General features: G+C 41.7%; 1 protein-coding gene across 2 annotated transcripts; it reads right to left on the minus strand.

Moving 5' to 3' along the window:
- On the minus strand, positions 1-27,238 carry DYNC2I1 (dynein 2 intermediate chain 1). Of its 2 annotated transcripts, none has more exons than XM_083579334.1 (25): positions 27,098-27,238; positions 24,942-24,995; positions 23,895-24,321; positions 22,993-23,045; positions 22,336-22,650; positions 21,204-21,271; positions 19,215-19,275; positions 17,136-17,207; positions 16,923-16,997; positions 15,756-15,993; positions 15,416-15,518; positions 14,034-14,163; positions 12,603-12,714; positions 12,328-12,413; positions 11,813-11,942; positions 11,005-11,177; positions 8,749-8,911; positions 7,856-7,969; positions 6,774-6,835; positions 5,525-5,576; positions 5,100-5,160; positions 4,386-4,485; positions 3,523-3,654; positions 1,737-1,960; positions 1-522 (listed from the first exon to the last, which is right to left on the minus strand). In XM_083579334.1, exons 1-25 carry the CDS (start codon positions 27,110-27,112, stop codon positions 351-353), a joined length of 3,192 nt encoding a protein of 1,063 aa, XP_083435460.1. In that variant the 5' UTR covers positions 27,113-27,238; the 3' UTR covers positions 1-350. The 2 variants fall into 2 exon arrangements, with proteins under 2 accessions (XP_083435460.1, XP_083435461.1); XM_083579335.1 differs by having other exon boundaries at positions 303-539.
- Between the last annotated feature and the right edge of the window lie 482 nt (positions 27,239-27,720).

Consider the following 27,720-nt stretch of genomic DNA (forward strand, 5'->3'; position numbering starts at 1 on the left):
TAGGACTGCATGTTGTTTTATTCTAAAATATCTATAAACAATTGCAATGCATAGCATATACTAAGTAAATACATTTTTGGAATTAAATATAAATACAATTTATATCTCCCCTTTGCATAAAATATCATGAATATTTGTTCTGTTTTATGTTTGATAAAAATATTCTCTATCTCAGGTTCAAATACTGTGTCGATACTTTAAAAATATATAAATACTATTTACAAAGATGAATGAAAAAATATGAAATCATGTATTTTACTCAAGCTAAAACCCAAATATTAACAAATACATCTAAAATCAAATGGTTGTCATATGTGTGTATTCACAGAAAGGCATGTCTTTCTTTCTTTTTACAAGGCCTGCTGCAGAAGTAAGTTTAATTTCTCAGATTCCTCGGGCTGAGGTAGTGCCCACTTCTTCTTTACGTACTTTATGTCTATTGTTCCAGATTCTTTGGCCAGGGCAATCCCCAGGAGACCGCTGGGTTTTTCAGGCTCGCCCAGTACAGCCATAGTTATAACCCTGAGGAGAAAATAGTGCTTGTTTAACAAAGGGAGGAAGAGAGGGAGAGAAAGGTGAAAAAGTAAATCCCCCTCCATTTGCCTGGCTAGGACCAACTGTCATTCGGCTCTTCCTGCTTCCTGTCCAAAATGGCCTCCACAAGCTGCCATTCCATGTGGCTTCATCTGAGGGACACAGCAAGGACCCCCTCCCCACATTTGCATCAGCTTCTCCCCACTCCCACCTCCAAGAGCTGTCTCTACCCCCAACCACCCTGCTGCTTCAACATCAGGAGAGGAGAGACTCAAAGCCATGGCCATTTAATAATAATAATAATTATTCTTTATTTATACCCCGCCCATCTGGCTGTGTTTTCCCCAGCCACTCTGGATGGCTTCCAACAGAATATTAAAATACAACCATCTATTAAACATTAAAAGCTTCCCTAAACAGGCCACCTTCAGATGTCTTCTAAAAGTCTGTTAGTTGTTTTCCTCTTTGACATCTGGTGGGAGGGTGTTCCACAGGGCGGGTGCCACCACCGAGAAGGCCCTCTGCCTGGTTCCCTGTAACTTGGCTTCTTGCAGCGAGGGAACCGCCAGAAGGCACTTGGCGCTGGACCTCAGTGTCCGGGCAGAACGATGGGGGTGGAGACTGTCAATTACCTTAAGCTTGGAAATTATTCACCAGAGGGAACAGAGAGGGAAACGTGGGGAGGATTTCCTTCCTGACCCCAAATGTGGCGATTACTTGGACCATGATAGTAATCTTTACATGGGTTAAGGAAGTGTAAAGCTCATGAAGATCGGAGTTTATAGCAAGGGAACAGCAGTCACTTGTAGTTCAGTCACTCATTCAGCCCGGATGCTGAGATCCAGCGCCGAGGGCCTTCTGGCGGTTCCCTCATTGCAAGAAGTGAGGTTACAGGGAACCAGACAGAGGGCCTTCTCGGTAGTGGCGCCCGCCCTGTGGAACACCCTCCCTTCAGATGTGAAGGAAATAAGCAGCTATCCTATCTTTAAAAGACATCTGAAGGCAGCCCTGTTTAGGGAAGTTTTTAATATTTAATGCTGTAGTGTTTTTAACACTTGATTGGGAGCCACCCAGAGTGGCTGGGAAAACTCAGCCAGATGGGCGGGGTAGAAATAATAAATTATTATTAATTATTATTATTATTATTATTATACCAAGTTTGTATGACTATCGCTAAAACACCGTGCTATGTATGGACTTACTTATCGGACCAGATAGGCTGCTTGGCTACGGGAGCCAAGTCGTTTTCCAGCAGGTCCCAAATGTAAACGACAGACATGGCATCCAAGACAAAGAAGACGGCTGGTCTGGTCAGAGCCCACTGCAGGGAAATGATGGGCTGCCCGCTTGTGCTGTTGTTCCACTGCATAAGCGGAAGCTCAGAGGTCATTTGGTGCAATCTTATGCTGCCATCTGAACAGCCCACCTGAAAACATAACGACAAAAACCTTAGCGGTTCGCTGGCACAAGTAATCCTCTTACTGATTAGAAGGTACAACCAACTCTAAAGGGACCCGCACACAGTTTGCCACTCACCCGCAGCATGTACTAACTGCCCACAAATAACTGCACATAAGTGGCAAACTCCAATGCTCTCCCTCCTGTCTGCCTGCTGCTGCCTTATTGCTTGCATTGCCACAAGCATCCCTGGTAATAAAAGGTAAGGCTGACATTAGAAATTGTTCTGTGCGTTGGTTCTTGTGGTGGCAATATATATCACACAGTACCATGCTGTGTGATTAACAGGCCTGCTCCCTTGTGCCTTAGCACCAAGGAAAAGAGACTGAACTTATTGTGAATAATCTCTGACTGAACCGGTTTCAGGGTAACAGGCCAGGTTGGGGAGCGTCATTCCCTGCACCCAAATCTTGCAGAAGCGATGCTGCGTTTTCCACTGTCAATATTCACAAAAGTTCACTTGTGGGTGCAGGCCAAAATTTATTTCCCTTGCCAAGTGAGTTTCGGTAATTACATATACAGGCAGCAACTGAACAGGAGGCAACCTGGAAGTGGCTGGAAAAGAGGGCAGAACACGTCAGAATGCGCTTATTTGTGTTCCACCGTTGCGCAGAATGCAACCCCTGCACAAATCGGAGGCTGCCTGTACAAGTCATATACACAGTGGCCCTGTTGAAATTATTGTTCCAGGCTTCATAAAGCATCCTGAGCTTCTTTTCCCAGTTTGTTAACTGACATTAAGCCAGATTTCCCCAGTTTGGGACATAATGGGTGGCTCTGGCTTAATCCAAGCTAGAATAGTTATACTGAAGCCAGCACATGGTAAGGGGAAGGTAAGGGAGGAGCACTCGACCCCACTGCTCTTTCCCAGATTCAAAACAATACTAGAATAATAGTCTGAATCAGGCCAATATTGCTATAACATATAATCTGAATCCAGAAACCTGTACCACCCTCTTCTGTGTGCCCAAGGGGGCTCAGGAGTCATAGCAGGCCCAGCCTAGGCCCATACTGCACAGCAAACCTTTTGGGAAACTAAGGGGAGTCATAAAAGCTGTTTGCAACATGGCATAGGGGCCTAATTTTCAAAGCAGAGCATTTCACTGGGCACGTTCCATCAACACCTTGAGTAGACTTAAGCGCTTATTTAGAGCCTGACCAACTGTAGAATTTCACTCCGTCCAGCTATTACAGTCACGCTGCATGTTCATGGCCCTTTCTCTACATGGTTATGGTCTGGCTACAAGTTTATGTAAACAAAGGTAACTGTGTGTGTTCTTACACTTGACATTCATCTGTTTGTAGTTGTACGAAGAATTACAAGACACTATTATTGTTGCCTCATCTCAGAACAGACTGAAATCTGAGTCACGCTGCCAGAGCTGGGGGGCTGAGCAATTTTGATGCTACTTGCAAAACTCTTTACAGAAAGCAAAGACTGCTCCATTATAGGATACACGCATTTTCCCGTTTAGCTCTGTTAGCAGCCCGGATAAGCTCCAGCCAAGAAATGAAAATGGGTATCCATACCAAAAAGATTGGTTTTCCAAAAGGAGAGAAGTCGATAGCATTGATTCTGGTTGATCTCGGCGCCCCCTGCTGTGGTTTGAACCACCGGGGAGGTATTCTTAGTTCATGCCTTGTACCATGGCTCACTATAGCCTGCAAATTAAAAAAAAGCGGGGGGTGGGGACTCTTATTTCTGCTACGTTAAATGAAACAACCCAGGTAGGCTACTTCTTTAAAAAAAACAAAATCTGGAAAGGAAATTATATACCCACAAAAGAGGACTGGATATATAAATTAGCTGAATTTACAGAATGGGCAAAATTAACTGCAGCAATAAGATACCAAACTAGATCACAATGCATATGGTTTGAAGAATATATGAGTAAACACTGCTCTAAAGATAGCATGCTGATATGTTTAGTCTAGTTTGTAAAGTTGTTTTAATAGTTTAATAAAACAAGTAACATAGTGATACATGAACTGCAATGTAAACAAGAATGGTAAAGAATTGAAGATGACAGGCACTGGTGAAGTCACCAGGATGTATTATCATCCACCTATTTTTTGTAATTTTCCTTTATCCCTATTTTTTTGCCTTTTTGTTTTCTTTCCTTTCTGCTTGTTTGTCTGTAAGGCATGTAAATTATTGTTTTGTATGCATATTAAATGAATAAATTTAATACAAAACCCCCCATGAAAAACACTTTACAGAGAGCTGTTAGCTTTATTTAGAACTTAAAATGTAGCAATTTGTAATAAGAACCTGAAAGTGCATGCATTTAAAGATGTCGCCATTAAAATGTTAACAAATGCAGATGGATCACGGACAACATTCAGGAGAAGAAAGGAGGCAATAGGGAAATTAAGTAGAGAATATTACTCACAACGTCTGTTCCGACAACAAAATGATTGGGATTTGAAGGCAGAAATTTAATATTCAGTGTCTGAGGTACCTTCATGAGCACGGTATCCCTTGAATAAAATCTGGGAAAATGTCAAATGGATAAATTTATATATTGTAGAAATGTTGCAGTGCAGAGTGCTCTCATTCACTGTCTCATATCCTTTTCTAAGACATTTCATTCCATTCTTCTCCCCAATTTCTGTCCCTCCCCCCCACAACAGGCAATCAGTATTGTGTGGATACTGAACATGTTTAGCCCTCAGTGAGCTGCATTTCTTGGAGCTTTTCTCAAAATGTTTTGCTGTAAATCTTGGGGTTCCCCCAAGCATACTGATACCTCCCCCCCTCGTTTCTTTGTGTCCCCATTTTGGCTACAATCCTGTTGGCACTCACCAGCTTAGTCCACTGTTAGAGGGAGGATCCTTCTCCCAAACGATTTTTCACTAACAGCAGCATAATGCTTGGCCTCCCCTCAGGATGTGGTAGAAATAGCAACCACATCCACAGCTGCAGTTGTATAAAAGCGCATATGAAGCCTAAATGGCTTTTACACTTTGAGAGGACAATGCAAACCTCCAGCAACTGAGTGTTTTCAAAAGTACGGAGTGATTCAGATTGAAAAACACAGATTATAACAAAGAAATATGCTTGGCTATATAGAACAATAACTTCAAGAAATGTGTCATATCTTTACCTGCAATTCAGCTGGACTGTAGAGCTGTGGACCAGTTTTATTTTGCCCCCTGGAATTAAGCCTGTAAGTAATAAAACTGAACTGTAATAATAATAATAATAATAATAATAATAATAATAATAATAATAATAATAGCAGCACTGATTTGGTGCTTTATGGAAATTGCAGACCAACATGTATTCCAAGGTCCAAGATTTTTCTACAAAGGAAAGTTGGTAGATAGAGGATACCACCTAGAGTGACTCTAGGTATACAGAGCCATTATTTTAATGCTTCATGTAAGTATTGCATGCAATTCCACTGTTGGCTACCTGCCCAGAACAATCCCAAGCTTTTGTGATGACCAACAATCCTTTTCTCACAGTATCTGACTTTGTCTTCCTTCCCTTCCATAAACAGCAGCTTCACTGAGGAGTTTCACTTACCTAAATCACTTTGTGAGCCTGCCAGATCCCCCTTTTGAAGTTCAACTACTACCTAAAAAGTGGCAAAAAAAAAAAATCAAGAAAAAAGAGGAGGTATCATCGCAAACATTCTGAAACATATTTCAGCTTTCCGTATGTTCTCACTAAGACTTTGCCTACCCTGCAGTTTACTAAATTAAAAACTGTACTACCTTAGTTCTTATTCCTCGACTTGCTGCTTATTCAAAACAAAGTTTGCTTTGCAGGCATTCTCCAAACAATATACCCTAAGACCAGCTTCTCCTTTCCTAAAATTTGGTTGTGAGCTTCCTTGCCTAAATGGATCATTCTCTTAAAATATATTTTAAATCTTGCATATAATGTGCAATTAGACATCCCTACCACACTAAAATTCACAAATGAAAGCATACAATATCATCCAAAGCTTAGTAAGGTAAAGGTAGAGGGACCCCTGACCATTAGGTCCAGTCGTGACCGACTCTGGGGTTGTGGCGCTCATCTCGCTTTATTGGCCGAGGGAGCCGGCGTACAGCTTCCGGGTCATGTGGCCAGCATGACTAAGCCGCTTCTGGCGAACCAGAGCAGCGCACGGAAACGCCATTTACCTTTCCGCTGGAGCGGTACCTATTTATCTACTTGCACTTTGACGTGCTTTTGAACTGCTAGGTTGGCAGGAGCAGGGACCAAGAAACAGGAGCTCACCCTGTCGCAGGGATCTGAACCGCCGACCTTCTGATCGGCAAGTCCTAGGCTCTGTGGTTTAACCCACAGCGTAGTGAAAGGTTATTGGCTGCGCTTTATACTGCTGTGGAATATGAGTGAAACAGATCTTTAAAATAATACATAAATGCTCCAGAGGTGTAGCAGAAGAGTGGTCTTCCTCAGAAATAAATTTTGTGACAACTTTACAAACAGGAAAGCATGACAGCGGTAGTAGCAGGGGAAAGCACTACTGTATGGAGCATTCTTGTGTGAACTGCATTGGAAATCTAGATCTAAAAGCAGAGTAATTCTTTAAAAGCGGTTATTATTAGTTTTACTAGGAACCAACCAAAAAGATGCTCATGATACTTACAAACAGGATTCACAACAGGATGCCCTAATTAGCAGGAAAGGGAAACTGCATTTTCCAAGCGATAACATCTTTAATGTTTGTGTAAAGTCTCTCTCAAAAACAGCCAAAGTTGCACAAAAAAGCTATATGCCTGAGCAACAAGTGAGTAATAGCTATGGAAAAGTTCCAACTCACCCACAGACTGAGAGTCCCGTTTTCATCCATAGAGGCAATCTGAAATGAAAGTCCTAACATTTCTGCAAGGAAAAATGATAACTCAGTAATTATAGATTTGCAGGCACTATGGTTGATCATACATTATTTTGCCCACTTAAATTTGACCCCCATAAGATAGGCATTAACAGAGATACTAACATGCTAGAATTTTATCCTCAACACTGAGGCAATAATGTTCACTTCTTGGTTTGTTAAATTAATATGCTGCCTTTCCACCCATCAAGGTTCCTCAAGCCAGCTGATAGAAAGAAACAATTTAAAATATCACCATGCCATAAAATAAATACAGAATGAAACAAACTGTGCAGTGAAACTCAGCGGCAGAATAATGACCAGCCTGCGGCAGGTGTCTCTAATGCTTGGCTTGTTTTCTAACTGCCCGTCCCTCTTAGTTTGCCAAGTAGCTGGGATGGTCAAATAAACCACAATTAAGCAAGGCTGTTGGGTTCATTCATAATGCCAAAACGTAGTGAAGATAAGCCGTAGTTCAAAAGCCAGCAATAAACTATGGCTTCACATCTGCCATGACCCATGAAATGAGGACCCTGCAATGTGTGGCAGACGACTGTGGAAAGGTTCATGCGACTTCACTGTGGTGAGTAGAAGGAAGAACGTGCAGTGCCATCGTCAGGGCTCTTCCCATCAGAGGACAACTCTGTTGCCATGCTCTGACTCAGAATATGGCTCTCCTACAGTACCTCTGGCTCCCCAGCTTTACAGAAGCCAAAGACTACAAAATAATGAGAGACCTTTAGCAAACCATGCTGTTTGATGTAGATTATTGATTGGACACCACCTGCGAACTTCTTGCTTCCATGGAATTAGTTAACAGCGTGGTTTGATCCCAGAAAATAAACCAAGGTTATTTGTCTGCTAGACTGAGTTAGGATGTTCAAACAAGCCATACTTTGGCTAATTCAACCAGGCTTGTGAACTACAGAAATGTTTACAGGCAAGGAATTCCAGAACAATGACAACTGCGGGCACAACCTGTATTTCCAAAGAATATTTGTCAAATTTCTGGAGAGCAGTCTACGTACCTTCCTGAGATGAGAGGTAGGAAAGACCACAATTCTGCTCCTTGAAGACAGATGTCGAGACAGGTTCGACTGTCAGCACAGAACATGTGTGGTTTACTGAGGCAAATACTCCATCTATAGTTGAGAAATAAGCAAACAGTAAGTCCACCCATCCAACCAACCCCCGTTTTGTTTAATTCAGGACTGTAGTGACTGCTAAACTGGTGTGGAAACAAGTGATAAAAAAAACAAATTTCAAATAAGGTCTCCGTTCTCTTTAATACATGTTTATATTACTGCATATGATGTTAAAAACTTCACTGAGTGTTAACCCTATTATACTGAAAGCACCATGACCATTGCATTTCAAGCGGGGGTGTTTTTCCTCAGAAGATACAGGGAGCAGAATTAATTCTAAACTCTCTAATATTAATCATAAGTTATCATACAAGCCACTTGAGTGGTGAGATGGCAAACATGTCAAACTAGGAATAACATTTAGATTTACTACATTATTTATTTATACTCCGCCTTTTTCCCCTGACAGGGCAGCTTACATATAAAAATGAGAACCGCTGAAAACATAGAAAAAGCATTAATTAAAAAACAATTAAACTTTGTTGGAAGTATTGCTAATAGCCTCTGAAACATGCCAGGCTTGGTATATATTCTACCAAAAAAAAAAAAAAAAAGATTGATACTACTTCACTGATCTTCTTTTCATCAACTTTAATTACATGGGTTCAGCCTTTGTCTTATCTTTTTACACATCTTTTGCATGGAGTGGGGGGGGGGGAGAATACCCAAAATGGAATTGGAACAACTTCATATTTATGTACTGTTTTAGATATCATGGTGCTGGCCACTCAGGTTGCAACAGATGTGATGATATCATTCAAGGGATGTTGACCAACCGGTAGAAAATGTTGGAGATCGAAATGTCCAATCTGTTTCATTGACCTTCATGCAGTGGTGCAACCTTGAGTCTTCTCTGAGATCCCATACCAGCACTGAACCATCGATTGTTCCAGCAAACACTAAAGTAGCCTTACTAGGACTAAAGCAGCAGCATGTCACCTATATGGCAAGAGAAAATATCCCGGAATTACAAATAAGGGAAATATAGTTATACTGAATGTGTTTTGGTTCGATGGGAGTCCAACTTAATGGAAGGGAAGAGAAATTATAAATTTCGTTTTGCCTACGTGGAACACATTTGACATTAGCACCATTCCAATGATATAATATAAATAGTTTTAATGTAATGCAATGATTGGGGGGGGGTATAGTCTTGAACCCTTAATCTTACACTTTAATGTTGTGAACTGATCTGAAATCTGTAGAAGAAGGGCAGTACAGCGGCATCTTGGTTTTCAAATGTAAACCATTCTGGAAGGCTGTTCGACTTCCGTAAAGTTTGAAAACCGAAGCATGCATTTCCGGAAGAATTTACTTATGAAAAACTCAAAACGGAAGCTGCGTAGCACGTTCAACTTCCAAAAAGTGTTCGAAAACCAGGTTTTCAGCATTCAAAAACTGAAACATTCGACTTCCAAGACAATTGAGACCCAAGGTACCACTGTATACAAATTTATAAAATATGACACAAAGTAATCAGTTTTTCACATGCAGTACACTATGGAATCAAACAGAACATAAAGGAATGAACCCCCAACCCACCGAACAAAAATAGAAGATGAACTACTGTCTGAAAGCTTTTGTAGCACCTGAATCTAAATGATCTAAATGATCTAAATGTATCTAAATGATGTGGGGTGGAAATTTTTCAGTGCTTTATTTCCCCTTGGAAAACTCTGTTTCATAAGTTCATTAAAACAGATGCCAAATACAAATGACTATTACATGAGCTTGGTAGTTTTAACATATATTTTGCTTTGTTTACAAAATACATGTAAAACAAACAAGTTAAATAAATTAGATCACTCTCTTTAGGGGCATCCGAAGAATTCCCAATGCACATTTGTTCCCACAGAAAACAAGAATTTCTGTGTGTCAAATCTTCGAGTTGAGACTTTTCTTTCCCCGAGCAACAGCTGTTCTGGGTTTAGCCCATGACTGTCTAAATGCACAGGCACGCTCTAGGAAAAATCCCATAGAGGGCAGACTGTAAGAGGGGGTGCGGAAGCTAAGCTGGATGTAAGCTTCTTCACTGAGACAGAAACCACTGTAGCAAATTTTAAAGATAAAACAGGCTGCTGGAAGAAGGAAAGAAGAGAGGATATTATTCTTGTGCATAACAGAGTGCCTTCCCCATGCTGCAGTGCTCAGCCAGTCTCTATAGGTGGGAATTAAATAATATGTTGCTGCTGAGTTGAATTAAAACATTTTATTTCTAATATTTGACTTAAGGGAATTAATCAGAACTGAGCCAGTCGACCCGCATGTGGTGACCCAGTTACTGAACCTTTATTGGCCTGAACGGAATCAAACTGGAACAACTTCAGTTGCAGTTGAACCTGGACTTGGGGTTTGGCTACCTGGTAGGGACACCAAGTCAATCTTTCTATCAAGATTTGTCATATAGCGAGGCAGAATGCTCTGAAATGGACAACATACCATGGATATAAAATTAATGCAATTTTTAGATTAGCAGTCCCAAACTGCTTTGTAGATACAGTGGTACCTCGGGTTACGTATGCTCCAGGTTACATACGCTTCAGGTTACAGACTCCACTAACCCAGAAATAGTACCTCGGGTTAAGAACTTTGCTTCAGGATGAGAACAGAAATCGTGCTCCGGCAGCGCGGCGGCGGCAGGAGGCCCCATTAGCTAAAGTGGTGCTTCAGGTTAAGAACAGTTTCAGGTTAAGAACGGACCGCCGGAACGAATTAAGTTCTTAACCCGAGGTGCCACTGTATTCAAATATTATTAGTGTGCACTTGAGGGAAAATCCCGTTATAGAAGCCTTCCACTTAATTTACAATACTCTGGTAACCTGGAGAGAGTTTTTCCTTGTTTCTCTCTCTTCCCTTCTCTTCTGTGATGAAAGTGGAAAGCAGGGAAGGTGGCAGTACTAGAAGCGAAAGGTAAGACAGGAGTCTTGGGTGCGGTTGTGGCTGATGTGGGTCTGTCGGCAACAATTAGATTAGTTCATATACAAAGAGGTGGGCACTAGTGCATTAGACAGTGGCATATCGCTAAAGCATACCTGAGATTCACAAAACAGCAATTTCTGAGGACTAGAAGGTTGCCAGACATTCCACACACAAATGATGTATTTGCTGTCCAGTGATAAGTCATTTGACTTTTCAGGAAACCCATGAACAGAAAGCAGAGCTTGCCTCTGACCCTGTGAGATGTGCAAACAGGATACCCTTCGACCTAGGAGGGGAAACCAAAAATCACAATTACATTTTAAAAATCTATTATGGCTCAACTACACGGAGACTTGTGGTTGGATCTCCCAATGTTTCCCTTTTTAGTTAAAAGCAAGAAGGGTGGTGTCTGATTTTGGTTTAAATAGAAGCACTTGAGGGGTATTGATTTGATTAAGTAATTAGGGTGTCTAATCGTGGTTCTCCCTTATCCTATCTACTTTAGCCCTCAGCCTGCAAGACAAAAGCTGCTGCTATGTAAAACTTGTGCCTTCTGCGTATCTAGGCAAACTAACAGGCATGCTTCTGTATTCAAATTAGTTGAATTTAACTTTGCAGAGAGCTGCAGATGGATCAGAAGAATGTAAGGATTGTCTCACTGCATCTACAATTCCATTCCCAACAGCAGCCGGCTAGATAATGCTGGAAATTCACAAGCAGGGAACAAAACAAAAATGCCCCATTCCTGTTTCTTGTTCCTGGGATCTGGCATACTGCCTCTGAACAAGGAGGTTCTTCTATAAACTGCTCAACATCATGACTTTTACTATGTATCAGTCAGGCAGAAGATCTAGACACGTCTGCAAAAGAATAGGAGTTTCTGGTGCCCCGGTACAAGATGAAGAGCAAAAAGCGTCTCACCATTCAAGAAAGGAAGATTGGTGTTTAACTGGAAGCACCTGTCACTAATAGACAGACTGGATGGTCGTGATCTCAGATTCCGCCGGGGCTGCGTTGCTACTTGATCTTCCTCAAGCAGAACTTCAATTACCTTTAAAAAAAATAGTATTTGTTAGAAATGTGGGGGGAAATCTATTAGTCTTTCCTTCAGTGTTAATAACCTGCTAAGTAGTCTGCTGGCTCAAACTGCTTTTACCTCACTTCAATGACTTAGAAGATGGCGGGAAAGTTTTGTGGGGTAGTTTCAAGACAAGTGGAAAAACTGAATTTGCGGAGCTGTTATAGAGGAGTTTGTTCCTCCTTGGGTACCCATTCCTACTTGATTAAGGAAAACCATCCCATAGAATGAAAACCAGGTGAGGGGAAACACAAGTGATCACTCTGACTCTTGCCTATGTAAGGAATATATTAAGCTCCAGACTATGGTTACTGCTAATTATTATTTTAAGCATGAATATAAAAAGTAAAATATATACCTGACAAGCGGATCTCAGAAAACTTGCCAATCTCTGGGAATCAATTTTTAGGGTAAGGGAAGATACATCACTGCTGCTTTTTGGACCTGAAATGAGACCCAAGGAAAGACGAGAATACATTACCCAGAAAGTTCCAAACTGCTTTTACATTTTATGCTGCTAAAGCCAATAGGAAATGACCACTTGATAATAAGAGATACATAATGAGGTTTCTCTTAGCGTGTTCTTGAATTATATTACATTTTAACACCTCTACATATCTAATTAATAATCACCTCCAGACACAACGGCAGTTTCTCCAGGATGTTGGGTCCATTTTTCTTGAGTCTCTATTTCGTCAGTCTGAACATCCCTGTCCAGGTTATCTTCATTCCACTGTACATAGGCCTAAAGCAGAAATATGAAAATATCCCATTCACTCTGAGCACCTGCAGCTGTGAGCCACTTGAAATACCCATCTGCTATATCCCAAAATACTTTGCACCTCATGAAAAATTCAAGGTACTGTACAAAGTTGCATTATCTAGTTCATAGTATAAAGAAAATATGTTTCTTTTTTCCTTTGGATGTTTAAGATAAAATTTTTGAACATGATTGCCTATAGTACTGAGTTTAAAAAGTAGTTGTTTGGAATCAAGAAGAGACGGGCACATTAATCTTGCTGAATCCCATGGAAACATGAACTATGCATTTGGTGCCCAAGGAATAAAATAAATGAACTGGAAGGTCTGTTCTGTTGACTTTGCAGTATATTCTCTGGGGGTACTAAATGGAAGCTGCTGACTAGCAAGGAACACTATTACTCACAATAATGGATAGCAGCATCCAAATATTCCTGGCCTGGAAGACTCAGTCAAGGCAACCAAAGGGAGGGATGTTTGGAATAGATGGATCTTGGACTTTCCTGGATGAGCCAATGAAACTCCCTCATCCAGGTGTTCATATGGTGGAATTTAAGCCAGCAGAAGTCCCCAAAAGGGGTGTGATGGGACAAAGAGAAACTTGCACCTATTCCAAACCTCTTTCAGCTCAGTCATGTGACCTGGCAACCCAATGGAACTTACACTGGCAAAAAGAGTGGTGCAAGTCAAACTCTTATTTTAAAGGCTTGTTTTCCATCTGCTAGGTTCAGGTTGGTTCAGCTGGCAGCAGCCTCACTCCTGAATTGAGTTTGGAATAGAGGATAAATTACACTGGCATGATTTATCTTAGCATAAATTATGCTGTCATCCTATACTTAGGATTGCTCTGTTATCCATTAACACCAAGAACACAGTGAAGACCTAAGGTCTAACTGATTTCATCTGGATGAGACCAACTAAGTAGCTAACTTTTTTTTCTAGTTTGCCCTAGTGTGAAAATTCTTATGGCTGTAACTCTTGGCTTTAAAAGTACTAGCAATGGCAAATGTAATAGATTTCTCTTGCATTAGAAACAGATACCCCATTGCCAACTTCATTATCAGAAATCAATGAATGTTTTGGGGTACTGTCAGTACTGAAAATGTTGTATTTATTTAATCAAAACATTTATACCCACCCTTTAGCCAGGAAAGCTCCCAGAATGGCTTACAAATAAATAAAAATAGCATAGTTCCTATCTGTAGGCTAAAAACACACCAGAAAAGGGAGAAGGGATGAGAGGGAACAGGAAATCAAGCGAACAAGAAATGAGAGCAGTCAGAATGAATATGCTGTGCGGTGTACCTGCTTGGTATTTATTTTCCCGAAGTTCCGGATATACATGTCATATTCATTCACTGGAGGCAAATCCAACAAACAGAAGGTGACTGAAAAGTCCAGGTCAATAAGTCGGAGCAGTTCAATGCTACGTTTCCTTGAAAACACGTCACAAGAAAGCAAAATGGATAGTAAGAACTAATTATAGTGACATGTACTATAAGGTCTAGAAATATTCTCACTGCTAAAGGGAAGAGCAAAGAGTTCAAAATCAAGGCACATAATTTGAAGGAATGGTTTTATGTCTGCAGTTCCAGTGCACTTTAAGGAGAATGAGATTAACGCAACTGAATGCCTCCTGGGTAGGAGCCGTTTCATTTCTGTATACTTTACTGCACATAGCATGCTGTCGACACTAAGGGCTCTTTCAGACATTACACAGGGAGCAACACAGGTTTGTCACCAAATGTAAGATCAACAGGGATCTGTAGCAAATCATAGCTGCCTAACATGTATCTGCACAATACATGTTTTTGCAAGCACATATTTATAGCATTCATATTCTGTGCTTTTAGGTTTACACTTAAAATACCTTAGGTTTTAAATGTAACATGTACGTTGACTCTAAGTATATGTTAAACAGTAATATTAGGTGACAGAGAATACTCCTGGTTTAGGTTTATTAAATTCATATCTCTTCCCACCAAAAAGGTCTCAGAACGATTTACAACCAAGAAAAACAAAACAAATTAAAAACCGATTTAACAATCTGATTTTCCTGAATAAAAACTAAGATGAAACTAGTTATCTATACGTTTTTCCCCAGGAAGGAAACTCTGAGCAGAGTTTTTGGACTGTGATCACCAGACTGCTAAACTAGAAAAATAATAAGGAGACATTTCCCCCTTCTTCCAAAAGATATCCTGCATGAGCTCAACTTTGAAGCAGAACTTGCCTTAGGTCAAGAGTGGAAATCATCAAGCTTCCTTAACAAAGGGAAACATAGCTTTGTTCCTTATACTGGGGATAGACAGAGCAGATTAGGGACAAAATAGTTTTCTGCCCAATATAAATTGGCATTGGCTAAGATTACTACATCACAGAGTCTGAGCCCAGTCAAGAGAGACATCAGGAAAGGCCAGAAAGACTTTTCTGTCTTCTCTGGCACCTCCACAGATAAGCTGCTGTTCTAGAATCATGCAAATATGAACCGATTTCTATCCCTATAGGATTGTGACACATGCAAACAATTTAGACCTAGTACATATGAATTGCTAACCAAAATACTTTATTGCACTTTGTTAGGCGTACAACACTTGTAACATTAAAAAAAAACAAAACTATTGGAAGTTTACATGCAAGCCATCTTGCAAAAGTTACATGCAGTGATATATTTTAATACCACCTACTTCTGCTCACTGGCAATCTTTCTGATACTTTGCCGCTGTTTGGCAGTTTGGAAATCAATGAACTTTCCAGAAACAGGACTTCGAGCAGGTGACTCTTGCCTTTCTGCAAGATAGTAAGTATATTCATGAAATCTTTAAAATACAAGCAGATGGCTCCAATATACAAGGATGAAGCCTGCAATGGTCAAAAAGAACAACAAGCTTGCCTACTTCACCTTTCGTTGCAATTAAAACCACAGGAAATAACCTTACACTGTACAATAAGTGCAACAAATTTGTGTACATCCACAATGGGTCACTCTTATGACTGCTAACCGAAAGTAAGTGCCTAGTCACATACCTATTTTCAGTTCCTTTTCCCTTCCTTTTGGATTCTCTCTCTGTTTTGGGAGGAAGGTCTCAATCTTTTCGTTTTCAGCATTAATTGCTTTTTGAATTGCTTCTACTTCTGCGCTCTTGGCTACTGGAATTTTTCTTACTTTTTCTTTTGTTTCTTTTTCTTCCTTTTCTTGCTCTTGGCTATCTCCACCTTCATCCTCATTCTCATCATCTATGTCATCAAAATCATCTTCATAATCCTTCAATAAGAACAGTAGCGGTTACTTTTCTTAAAGCACAAATGAAAAGCCCATACCAATGGTATTGCTCAGCAAATTCCACTGCCAATTCTGCAACCCTAAAAGCTTTCAAGCTTCCTCTTGCCACTGCAGATTTTCTTTTAAAATGGTGGTGGTTTAATATCCATTACTAAGAATAACATTTAATGAACAGTGTAAGCGGAAGTAACTGCGCAATTTGTTTTAAAGAAACAAGCTCCCTTGGGTGGAGTTCTGTACAAAAAACATGCAGGCCTCCTTGAGACATGAAGGAAAGGAGCCTCTGGGTGTGGGTCATAGCTGAGTAGCAGAGAAAGTCCCAGTTTCTCTACTACTGTGATTGTAAGTTATTTAAACTATTTTTTATATTGTGTTTTAATAATTGTAACCCGCCCTGGAACATTAGTATGAAAGGCAGGTGATAAATAACAATACCACTAATGGTCTGCTGACTCAGTAAAAGGCAACTACCTTCCCTTCTATTTTTCTATGACAGTAGCTGACAGTACAGTCGTACCTTGGAAGTCGAATGGAATCCGTTCCGGAAGTCTGTTCGACTTCCAAAATGTTTGGAAACCAAAGCGCAGTTTCTGAATGGCTGCAGGAAGCTCCTGCAGCCAATTGGAAGCCCCATTGGACGTTCGGCTTCCAAAAATATTTGGCAAGCCGGAACAGTCACTTCTGGGTTTGTGGCATTCGGGAGCCAAAACGTTCGAGAACTAAGCTGTTTGAAAACCAAACTACGACTGTAGTCCCACCCCACCTCCCAGCACCACCCCATGATATATTTAAAGAACTCTTAAGTGGCTGTGAAGTCATTGCAATTAAATTCCTATATTCCTACTGCTTGTGGATCAGCTACATTTATTTGGTACTGCTAGCTTCTTCAAAAAATACTCCTTTGCACTCACTTCAAAATCATCTTCATAGTTCACAGAATCATTATCATAATCTGCATCTGGATAAGGTGTGTCCTTATTTGGTTTCTAGCAAGAAAATGCAAACAACAGAATTAAATCATGATATAGCTGTAGAAATAAAAACATTAATGGAATTTATTTCACCAGTGAGATTTAACTGGCTGTGCTCCTTAAAAAATGAACGTAATAATATGCAGCTCTTACATTGCCACTTTCTTCATTTGATAGCCTTTGCCGATGGGATCCCGCAGCTGACAGGTTGTTACTTTTGTGGCGCTAACATATCAATAGATAAAACAACTCATAAGAGAAAAGCATTGAAATGTGGCAGGGAGTTCTAATAATACACCTTAGTTCTTATATTATGCTTTCAACTCCCAAGGTTGCCCTTCCTCACATGTTAATATCTCAGTCTAAGAAAAGCCTCGCTGTATTTTATATGTATTTTATCTGTAGAACAACTCCCACCCCAAATCCTGACTATGCCAGACACTAGAAACAGGCATGCTAAATATATTCCTTGATTATATTTATTTAGGACGTCTCGCCATGTCCAGTGTCAACAACATCAGACAAAGTTGGCAAACTTATGCCACAATCAAACTTTGAAGATGCAACAAGACACACTGTCAGGGGCTCAGGAGCAGGAGCACAGGGGAGAGAGGAAATGGAGAGCAAAGGGGAAGAATCCGAGGGCAGTGTAGGGGAGTATGACAGTGGCCCGAGAGATTCCATGAGCTTCTCCAGCGAATCAGAAGATTCCCAGAAGGGGGCGCCGATGGTCAGGGCAAGGGGGGTCCCAGGGGGAACACACCAGAAACAAGGAGCCAGCGGGGAACCCCAAAGCAGCAGCGGGGGATCAGGACCAGTTTCCCCACCAGAGCGTAGTGGGGGGGGGGAAGAGTCACATGTGCCAGGGCCAGCGTCTCCTCCAGCGGGGAGAGAAGGTGAGTCAGGGCTGACCATGCCTCCAACGGAGGGGAGGTCAGTTGCAGCTAGCCTCCCCGAAGGGGGAAGCAGTGACAGCAGCAGTGAAACGGTCAGGAGGAAAGTTGCTGGCTGGGCGCGCGCGCCAAGTTCAAATGTACAGGCGCGGGGGACAGCAGGAGACCCGGATGGGGAACCAGCTCCTAAAGCCCGCCAGAGGGAGGGGGAAGGCTCAGGGGATTCAGCGTCAGAAGAGTCTAGAAAGGGCGAGACCCCAACGGACAGGCGGAACCAGAGGCGGAAAGAACAGAGGAAGAGGTGGAGTAAGGCTAGAGTCTTAAACTGGTGTATGGGGGGAGGAGACTCAGACGGAGCATCAGCGGTCTAAAAGTTGAGACGTAGAGCTGCACACTGCGGCTCTGGAAGTGAAACTGAACTTCAATAAAGACTTTCGTATTTAACAATGAAGTGGCGTTGGTCCTTTGTGAGCTGGGACCTCGGGCAGCTCTGACACACACTTTTTCTTGTCTTATGTTTGTTACCATAAATGCAAAAAAAGAAAACTACCCTTCTGGAAGTTGCTCTACCAATACATCTCTCCCATGATGAGCCTCCTGCTCTCTAATATGCTGTGGCCTGTACAGTGTTGAGTAATCTATATGAAATGTATGAAAGGCAGTATTTTTTTCTTTTAAACTTTATTTTATGTATTCATTGGGTGCGCACTCTGGAACACTCAGCCCCTGACTGAAAGACTAAAAAACTGCAGTCAGCCAGAGACTACATCATTTTTAGATTTTTTTTGTCTACGTTCATAAATAATCGTGAGTATTTTAAAATTCTCCAGGGAGAGAGAAAGCATGAGAAGTTTCTAACAATACATTTTGTGCATGATCCATGTAAATGTGTCTAAGGCTGCAATCCAATATATAGTTACTGTGGGAGTAAGTCCCACTGAACTTAATGGATCTTACTTCTGAGTTGACATGAATAGGATCGTGCCAAAAGGTTGCAATTTTATGCAAAAGCCGACTAAGCTCAGTAGAACTCACTTATATGTAAGCATGCAGAAGACCAAGCCCTAGAACTGGGTGCAAACTTTCAACGATATAGAACAGAAGTTTAGTATAAGCACAATTCAAATAAAGATAAACACCTTCCAATCCCATTAGTTGAAAGTGAAGAAAAACAAGTATATACTTAATTCTCCTATTCAGATTGACATGGTGTGGCTGTGCGTTATATTAGGAGTCCCCCTTTGTAACTCTTCACTAAATTTTAGGTTCTTGTTCCTTTGATTTATTACTAATTCCTACAATATTATTGCATTAGAACACTCCAAATAAAACCACTTACTTCTCGTTTTGTAGCATCTTTTTCACTCTTGACATGGCTCTTTACTTTTTCTTTTGTACCACTATAATGAGAAAAAAACACCAAACACAGAATTAAAAGGAGTGCCTACCAAGCAAACACTATTTCTGTGGAAAACAAGGTCTCAGAACTGCTTTACACCTGTTCAAATAAGCTATGCTGGGAAGCGGGGGGGGGGGTAATGATAAGTGATTTATGTTGAATCTTTTCCTACTTACACTGTAACATGTGACTTTCTCACATAGTGAGATCTGTGAACCCCTATAAGAACAGCACTGAACTACTTTTCATAACAATGCCTTGTCCCTTTGTAATGTCTCTCCAACACAGAAATTATTTGCTTTTGATGAGAGAATATATTGAGGAACAATAGACGTACTGTGGAGTTCACCCCGTCCTTTCCAAAGTATCCATATATTTCTGATGGCAGAAAATCAAACAAGATCCTTGCTTACAAAGGTTTGGCAGCTTTCAAATTTTGGATCAGCTCTCACTTACAGTAAGCAGAAAATGTGAATGACATTTCATCAAGTCTTAAAGAATGGATTTCTAAAACAATCCTACAACTCATGAAATAAAACTTAAATCTTCCCCACTCCAAATAACTAAAAGATATCTCCCAACGCTCATGGCCAAGACCGTCATTTCATTGCAGAATTCGCATAAAGCAGTTTCTCACTATGTTAAATATAAAGACCTATCCAAGCTTAACAAAGAGATGCCAGAAGCACTTGCTCTTATCCCAAGAATAGAGCTAAGCAGTTCAAAAGGAAAGGGAGAGGAAGAAGCAGCATGTAACCCCGTGGCGGGCTTTAATTTGTTTGAAACAAGGACCCTAGGGAATCAAAAAGATATCAAAAAGAAGTCAGATAGCTTTTTGTCAGGCTGGAAAACATATCCAACACAATCACAAAATGTCTAAGCAAATAAATAAATTACCAAGAAGCTGATGCCTAGAAACTGAAAATATTTCCCTCAAATCTATAAAGCACCATCTAAAAAAAAATACAATGATGCTTCCAAAATATGTATGTTGGCTATTTTAGGAGTTTTACAGTGCAATCCTATATATGTCTACTTCAAAGTAAGTGTGACTGAATTCACGGAGGCTTACTCCCAGAAAAATGAAACAGGATTACTGCCTTAAATATATTTTTCAGGCCCCTCTTCCCCTGGAAAATTAATCAAAAGGAGGAACGCAGGACACAAGCAATCAAAACACCCATGTCGCTCTAACTTGGGTAAGCAGTCTGCCTTTGCACACACTTTGGAGACAAAGAATGCCAGGCACAAATAAATAAAATCATAGAATCGTAAAGTTGGAAGACACCCTGAGGGTCGTCTAGTCCAACTCCCTGCAAAGCAGGAAACCTACAGATACAGTGGACCCTCGGGTTATGTTACCTTCGGGTAATGTAACTTTCAGGTTGTGATCGCAGCAAACCTGGAATTGTATACACGTGCGCGGAAGTGGCGCCTCATGTTGTGGGCTGTTTGGGGTACGTATGGACCCCCAGAACGAATTAAGTTCATATTCGGAGGGTCCACTGTATTTATTCAGAAGAAGCGGGTGGCGCTGTGGGTTAAACCACAGAGCCTAGGGCTTGCCAATCAGAAGGTTGGCGATTCAAATTCCCGCAACGGGGTGAGCTCCCGTTGCTCGGTCCCTGCTCCTGTCAACCTAGCAGTTCAAAAGCACATCAAAGTGCAAGTAGATAAATAGGTACCACTCTGGCGGGAAGGTAAACGGCGTTTCTGTGTGCTGCTCTGGTTCACCAGAAGCGGCTTAGTCATGCTGGCCACATGACCCGGAAGCTGTACGCCGGCTCCCTCGGCCAATAAAGCGAGATGAGCACCGCAACCCCAGAGTCGTCTGCGACTGGACCTAATGGTCAGGGGTCCCTTTACCTTTACCTTTAAGCTCCACTGTGCCCAATGAGGATTACTCTTACTTATTTAAACAGAGCCCACCTTTCACGTGGATGACCTGCTTCAGCTTCATGCCTTGAACTCTTGCTTTGGCTTTTATGTTCACGGTGCTGAAAAATATATTGTTCGAAATACAATGATTCACAGCATTCAACACGACCAAGTATCTCCTTATATGCATTAACAGGTGCACGTGCTCTCTTATATCAATGACTCTTAGTATATACAGCTTCATTTTTAAAGAAGACAAAACTAGCAACAATTAAGGCTATTGCTAGCATTCACCAGATAGGCATCATATATTATGCAAACAATGCCTGTATTAGGGCTGTATTCACAGCACTCCTTAAAAAGAATTAAAGCATGCCATAAAATAACATGTCATGGAGGTCTATCATTGACCTGGGTCCCTAAGGCATGGACTCAAGATCAAAAATGGATTGGTATGGCTGTCATATGTTTGGAAAACACAGTCAGCAAACACAGTACACAGGCATGTGACAAGCAACTGTTAGTCTACATAAAGGCTATATAATATCGTTATTATATGCACAATACCGTTACTTTGTGAGAATTACTTTCAAGTAAACATGGGAGGACTAGCCTGTTAATTAGTTTAGCTGCTGCTTTCTGTTGTGGGAAAGTGTACCTCAGACGTACAGAACTAGCTAAATTTGAGAAATTCCTGAAAAGTTGACTTATTCTCTATATTGCAAATAAAGCTTATATGTACCATGAAAGAAGAGCACATAACATTTTGTGCAATGCACTACTTTGTGAAATGAAATGTAGATTACTTCAAAAACAAGGCCCTCACATCAAATTTATCTCATGTTTTGCAAGCAGCAAACTTCACACTTTTTCAGCATAAAATTGAATAATCCAATGTATGCTGCCACCCTAAACTCTTTGAGAGAAGGACGGCATACATATACAGTGAAAGCGTAACAAAACCAATCAATTCTTTTATTGACTTTTGGCTTCTAATGAATAATTTTCCATTGCGGAAAAGCATAATATAGTATTTTTGTTTCAAGCCACAGTATTTCTTGATATTTTCTCAGCATATCTTGTTCGCTTCTGACACAAATTCGATTTCCAAGGAAAATCTGACAATTTCTGTATTTTATATTAGCCAGCACTGCTAGGAAGCTAAAGCCAATGTAAAGCAAACCTTGTGGTCTTTCTTCTTCTTTTCGTTTTCTTCTCTGTGTTGTCTTTCACTGTTCTCCCTACGGTGTCTGTCTTCATAGTGAGACTGCTCCTTATGTTTCCTGGAGGTGTGCCCTTCTTCCCCATCCCTGAGAGATGTGAAACTTCTTAATTTCAAAAACTTCTCTTTTCCTTCTACAGCTAAGAGCTCATGCTCTTTCTTCTCTCGGTGCCTTCTTCTTTCCTTATCTGGGTCCCGTTCCTTGTGTGACTTGTGCCTGTGTTCACGTTCTTCATCTCTGTGTGTCTCACCCAAAGTATCCCTGCTCTCTTCATTCTGAAGAGAAATAATTTTAAAAGTTATTTTAAAGAACCAAAATTGAAATTTAACAATTTTGTAGCTCAGAAATATACCACTACTACTACTAACAACAACAACAAGCCTGTACTGCGCATTCTTTTGAGAATATTTTTGGCACATTACTGGAGAAGTGGGAAGAGCAAAAAGGGCAGTGAAAAACTCAAGGAGGTGAAGAAATTATCAATCTGTTAAGGCATCTTTGAGGGGGGGAGCATACCATATTTGCAGTTTCTGAGTTGCTAACTTTTCTTTCTTTTTCTTTACACTTCCCCTCTTTTTCTTTTTAAGAACAAGGATTATTTTTTTACCTTCTCTTACCTCTCTCTCTCTGTGTTTTCTTTCTCTTTCTTCATCTTTTACTTTTGGGTGATCTAAAACATAATCACATCTATAAAATTAAGAAGTTTTATCTTCAGTACATTTCAGTCTCTTACACTACATACAACACAAATACAGTATGTGCTACATCTCTGCAAGAAGCATTTCAGGGCTGTTACTTCAATTCCAAGCCTGTTTCAAGTAATGTGCGCAGTATATAACCAATAGCAAACTAGGGGAATTACTGGAATTACTGGAAACGTTAAAAACACACACACAAGTATCATCTAACTTTTCCGCACAAACTAGCTTTTTCAAGGTTTCCAAATCTATCTTCGAGATACATTGACAATAAAGGTATTATTATTATTATTCAAATCTCTTTGCGCTAGGACATCCATCATGTGAGGCACTGGAAGAAAATACCCTCCTTCCTATGAAGCAAAAGACAAGCAATGTCTAGAGAAGGGTGTGTGTGTGTGGAATGGAGGATCGTGCAGCCTCCCTATATGGGTTTATAAGCACAGGAGGGAGCAAAGAAATGTCCTTCACCTCCGAGAGGAATAGACAGAGTGATACATAGGTGTACTGATGGATTCCACCCAATTGAATTGGAAGGAAGACCACTCCCATGGGAGCAAGCATCTCTGAAAAAGAAACTGAGCTTAAAAGAAAAAAAACCCAGATACCTATGGAGAGGAAACTCCCTAGTCTATTAGGTCTGCCATCTTGTTAAGACAGACTATCTTTACAAAGTAGGAGATGAAAAGAAAAAGACATTGTGTAGAACTGCTTGCAATCCATGTCACTGCCATGCCTCCTGTGCAAGAGTTTTGAGGCCCATTTTCACCTTCTTCTAAAGCATTATTTTAAAAATACATACAGTGAACAAACCATCCCACCTGCATGATCCTTGCTGTCTCTTCTTCTATAATGTTCTTTATCTCTTTCCCCAAAAGCCTCCATAGCATTTTCCACCAGTGTTTGATTGGGGTCATCTTTCTTATGCTTCCTCTCTCTTTCTTTGCCGCTGTGTCTCTCACCACTTTTCCCAGTGTTATGTTTTTCTTCTTGGACATGTTTTAGCTTAACTTTCTCTCTCTCGTGTTCTCTGGGATGATCTTTTTCTCTTCCTTTCTCTTTCCTTTCATTCTTATGTCTTACGTCACTCGATTTAATAAGTCTCACTTTTTCAACTGCTTTTTCTTTTGATTTCACTCTGACCTTCTCTTGATCCTTTGGCAAGTCATCAGCATCATTGCTGTCACCCTCTCGTGATTTCCTCTGCCGATGTCTCCCGTCTTCAGACTGACTATCTGATCGAGACACCTCAAGAAGGAAACAAGAAACGCAATAGTAACATTTTTTATACACAAACACACACACACATATACATATACATACATATATGTGTGTGTATATGTATATATATATATATATATATATATATATATATATATATACACACACACACACACACACACGTGTGTGTGTGTGTGTATACCAATTTTTTGTCTTTGAAGACCCACCTTTTCAGGGGCAGCCTGTTCCATTTTGTCAGCCTTCTGATGCCAACTCCGCAGTCATGGCCTCCCCATTCCACTTCCACCACAACCAGAATGCTCCCTCGCTCGCCAAAACTCAGTGAGAGGAGGGCACTCCTCAAAGTCTTGGCCACCCCAGAGACAGGGAAGACAAGCTGCAACACTGTGCGCTGGAACATACTCCCTTCTCACCCAACTCAGCAGGGGGGGTGTTCCTCAAAGCCTTGGTGCTCATCTTCTTCATCCTAGGTGCAACACAGCACACATCCCTCTCATCAAAACTCAGGGATGTCCTACTGGCAGCACAAGAAGAGAGGCGGGCCTCTTGAGCTTCCACCACTTACTTCACCTCAACTCTTCTGGCCGCCACCTCTGCTATTGCCATCAGGTACAAATGAATCTTACCTTAAGATGCTTCTTTAGTTCATCTGATTTCCAAGTGTCATCTTTGGTTCTTCTCTAGACCAAAAAGAATGGTGGGGAGAGGTATCTTAAACTGAGAGCTGTATTTAGAGCATAGGGCAGTATACAAATCTAATAAATAAATAAAATAAATAAATAAAACTACGATCTGGTCAACGTTTTTGAACAAGCACTCAAACTACAATGCTATCAGTTGGAAATGATGGGAGATTATAGAGGGCGTTTGCTTGGACTGCAGAGACCAATAGTGAAATCTTCATAGTCATTTAAACCTATTAAACTAGATAATTTTCAATGAGATAGTAGCAGCTGGTGTGGTAGGGCAGTTACGGAGCCTCCCTTCCAACACCAGAGTTGTTACAGTTTACCTGGATGGGGCAGCAGCAAAATCAAGGTTGCATGGACACAGTGCCAGGAGTACTGGGCCAACTCTGCTGGTGCATCCATGGAGTTCCAACTTCATCACCTGCTCTGCCCCTCTGCAGCCCCATCCAGGTAGCTGTAGCTGTGCCATTATTGGGAGGATGGCACCATCGCACCACACTGGCTGCTAGTGCAGAAACTAAGCTCTTCTCCCCCTTCCTCACATTCTAGGAGCTCACCTTTTCACCCTCTATAGCAGATTCAGTGGGGGTGGGGCCCTGTTCCAGCACAAGTCCAGGTTTAAGGGAAGACAAGAGGTTCAGAAGGCTAGAAAACCAGACGCAGCAGCCAAAGTGTTTTGGGAGCCTGGTGGCTGCAGAACTATAGTCAAGGCAGGACAGTTACCCAACACTGTTTAACCACCTTGCCGTGCTCAAATTCAGGAGTGTGCAGCTCATCACCTTCCGACTTCCCGTTTGAAATGGCAATGACCAGGACAGCATCCTTCAACCACCTATTAGAAGTCGAGTCCCACTGAGCACAGCAAGGCTTACTTTCCAGCAAACACCTGTTTAGGGTGCACCCAAGTTCAAGCAAAGGAAAGTCCAGTGCTGTAAAGAAAAATATTGCGTAGGAACCTGGAATGCAAGGACCATGAACCTTGGTAAGTTGGATGTGGTCAAAAATGAGATGGCAAGAATAAATATTGACATCCTGAGCATCAGTGAACTATGGTGCTGGAGGAGACTCTTGAGAGTCCCATGGACTGCAAGAGCAAATCTATCCATTCTTAAGGAAATCAGCCCTGAGTGCACACTGGAAGGACAGATCCTGAAACTGAGGCTCCAATACTTTGGCCACCTCATGAGAAGAGAAGACTCCCTGGAAAAGACCCTGATGTTGGGAAAGATGGAGGACACAAGGAGAAGCGGACGGCAGAGAACGAGATGGTTGGACAGTGTTCTCGAAGCTACGAACATGAGTTTGACCAAACTGTGGGAGGCAGTGGAAGATAGGAGTGCCTGGCGTGCTCTGGTCCATGGGGTCACGAAGAGTCGGACACGACTAAACAACAAAGTTCAAGCAGCACTCACTCCCAGGGAAGTATGAAGAAATCAGTCCCAGATTTGCTAGGGGCTTCAAAGGCCATCTGGTCGAATCCCTGCTGATACATATAACTTTAACCCACTGCTTCAAACCCTCTCCCTGTGGAGGATCCCCATCATCTCTGTGACAAGCTATCCAAGTACAGTGGTACCTCGGGTTACATACACGTCAGGTTACACACACTTCAGGTTACAGACTCCGCTAACCCAGAAATAATGCTTCAGGTTAAGAACTTTGCTTCAGGATGAGAACAGAAATCGTGCTCTGGCGGCGCGGCGGCAGCAGGAAGCCCCATTAGCTAAAGTGGTTCATCAGGTTACGAACAGTTTCAGCTTAAGTACGGACCTCCGGAACGAATTAAGTACTTAACCTGAGGTACCACTGTATTTGAAACCCCATTCTGTGCGTGCCTAACTAAGCAGCAAGCCCAGCCGAAGTTCTCCAACGAGACTTGCACCCCATTCCTAGGCGTGTTTGCACTGAATAAACTCCTGCTCTGTTGCTCCCATGTACATTTGCAGCCTAAGAGTTTGATTTGCCCTTTCAAAGATGACCCCCCCCCGTTCCCACCTCCACCTCCAGCCTTTCTCCGGGCGAGATTTACACTACACCACCGACCCGCTCCTCCTCCTCCTCCCCTCGCGCCCCCACACAGACGGGCAGCTCACCTTATCGCCCTCCATAACAGCACGCGACCGCCCCGAGATGCAGCATCCCCGACGGCGCCCGCTACTTCCCCTCGGGCTCTGGAAAAACTTGCAGGCCGCAGCTTAGGTTAGGCTACCTAGGCAACTGCGTCCCAGTCCCGCCTAGCAACAAGGGAGGTAGAGCGAGGTCGCAGCCGATAGGTTAAAAGTCGACCTCGGTGGGCCAATCGAACGAAAGCTACCTGGGTTTAAAGGCGGGACGAAAGCGCACAGGGGGTTCTGGGAGTTGAAGTCAAAGCTCGCTTGCCCGCCCGCCCGCTCGCCTTTCCTTCTTTTGAGCACACAGGAGGCGCTGATTGCAATTTCGGGAGGGAGGCGGTTAAAGGATCGCCGGAGCGATCTTCTTTTTCGGCAGTGACAGAAGCAGGAAAAAACTCTTTGAAATGCCAGAATAAGGCTATTCATCGTTTTAGAGGAGGAGAAGAAGAAATAGATCTCTCCGGCTTTTTTTTAAAAAAAACTTTTAAAAAACTAATAATGTTCCACCATCTGCAAGGCGAATTATGTGCTTTCACGCTTGTGCATTAAAAATACTAGCATAAAGGCAGCAGCAGCAGAAGAAAACAGACACAGCGCTGGGGTGG

This window comes from Podarcis filfolensis (genome assembly GCF_964270895.1).
Source record: "Podarcis filfolensis genome assembly, chromosome: 12".
Taxonomy (NCBI): Eukaryota; Metazoa; Chordata; class Lepidosauria; order Squamata; family Lacertidae; genus Podarcis; species Podarcis filfolensis.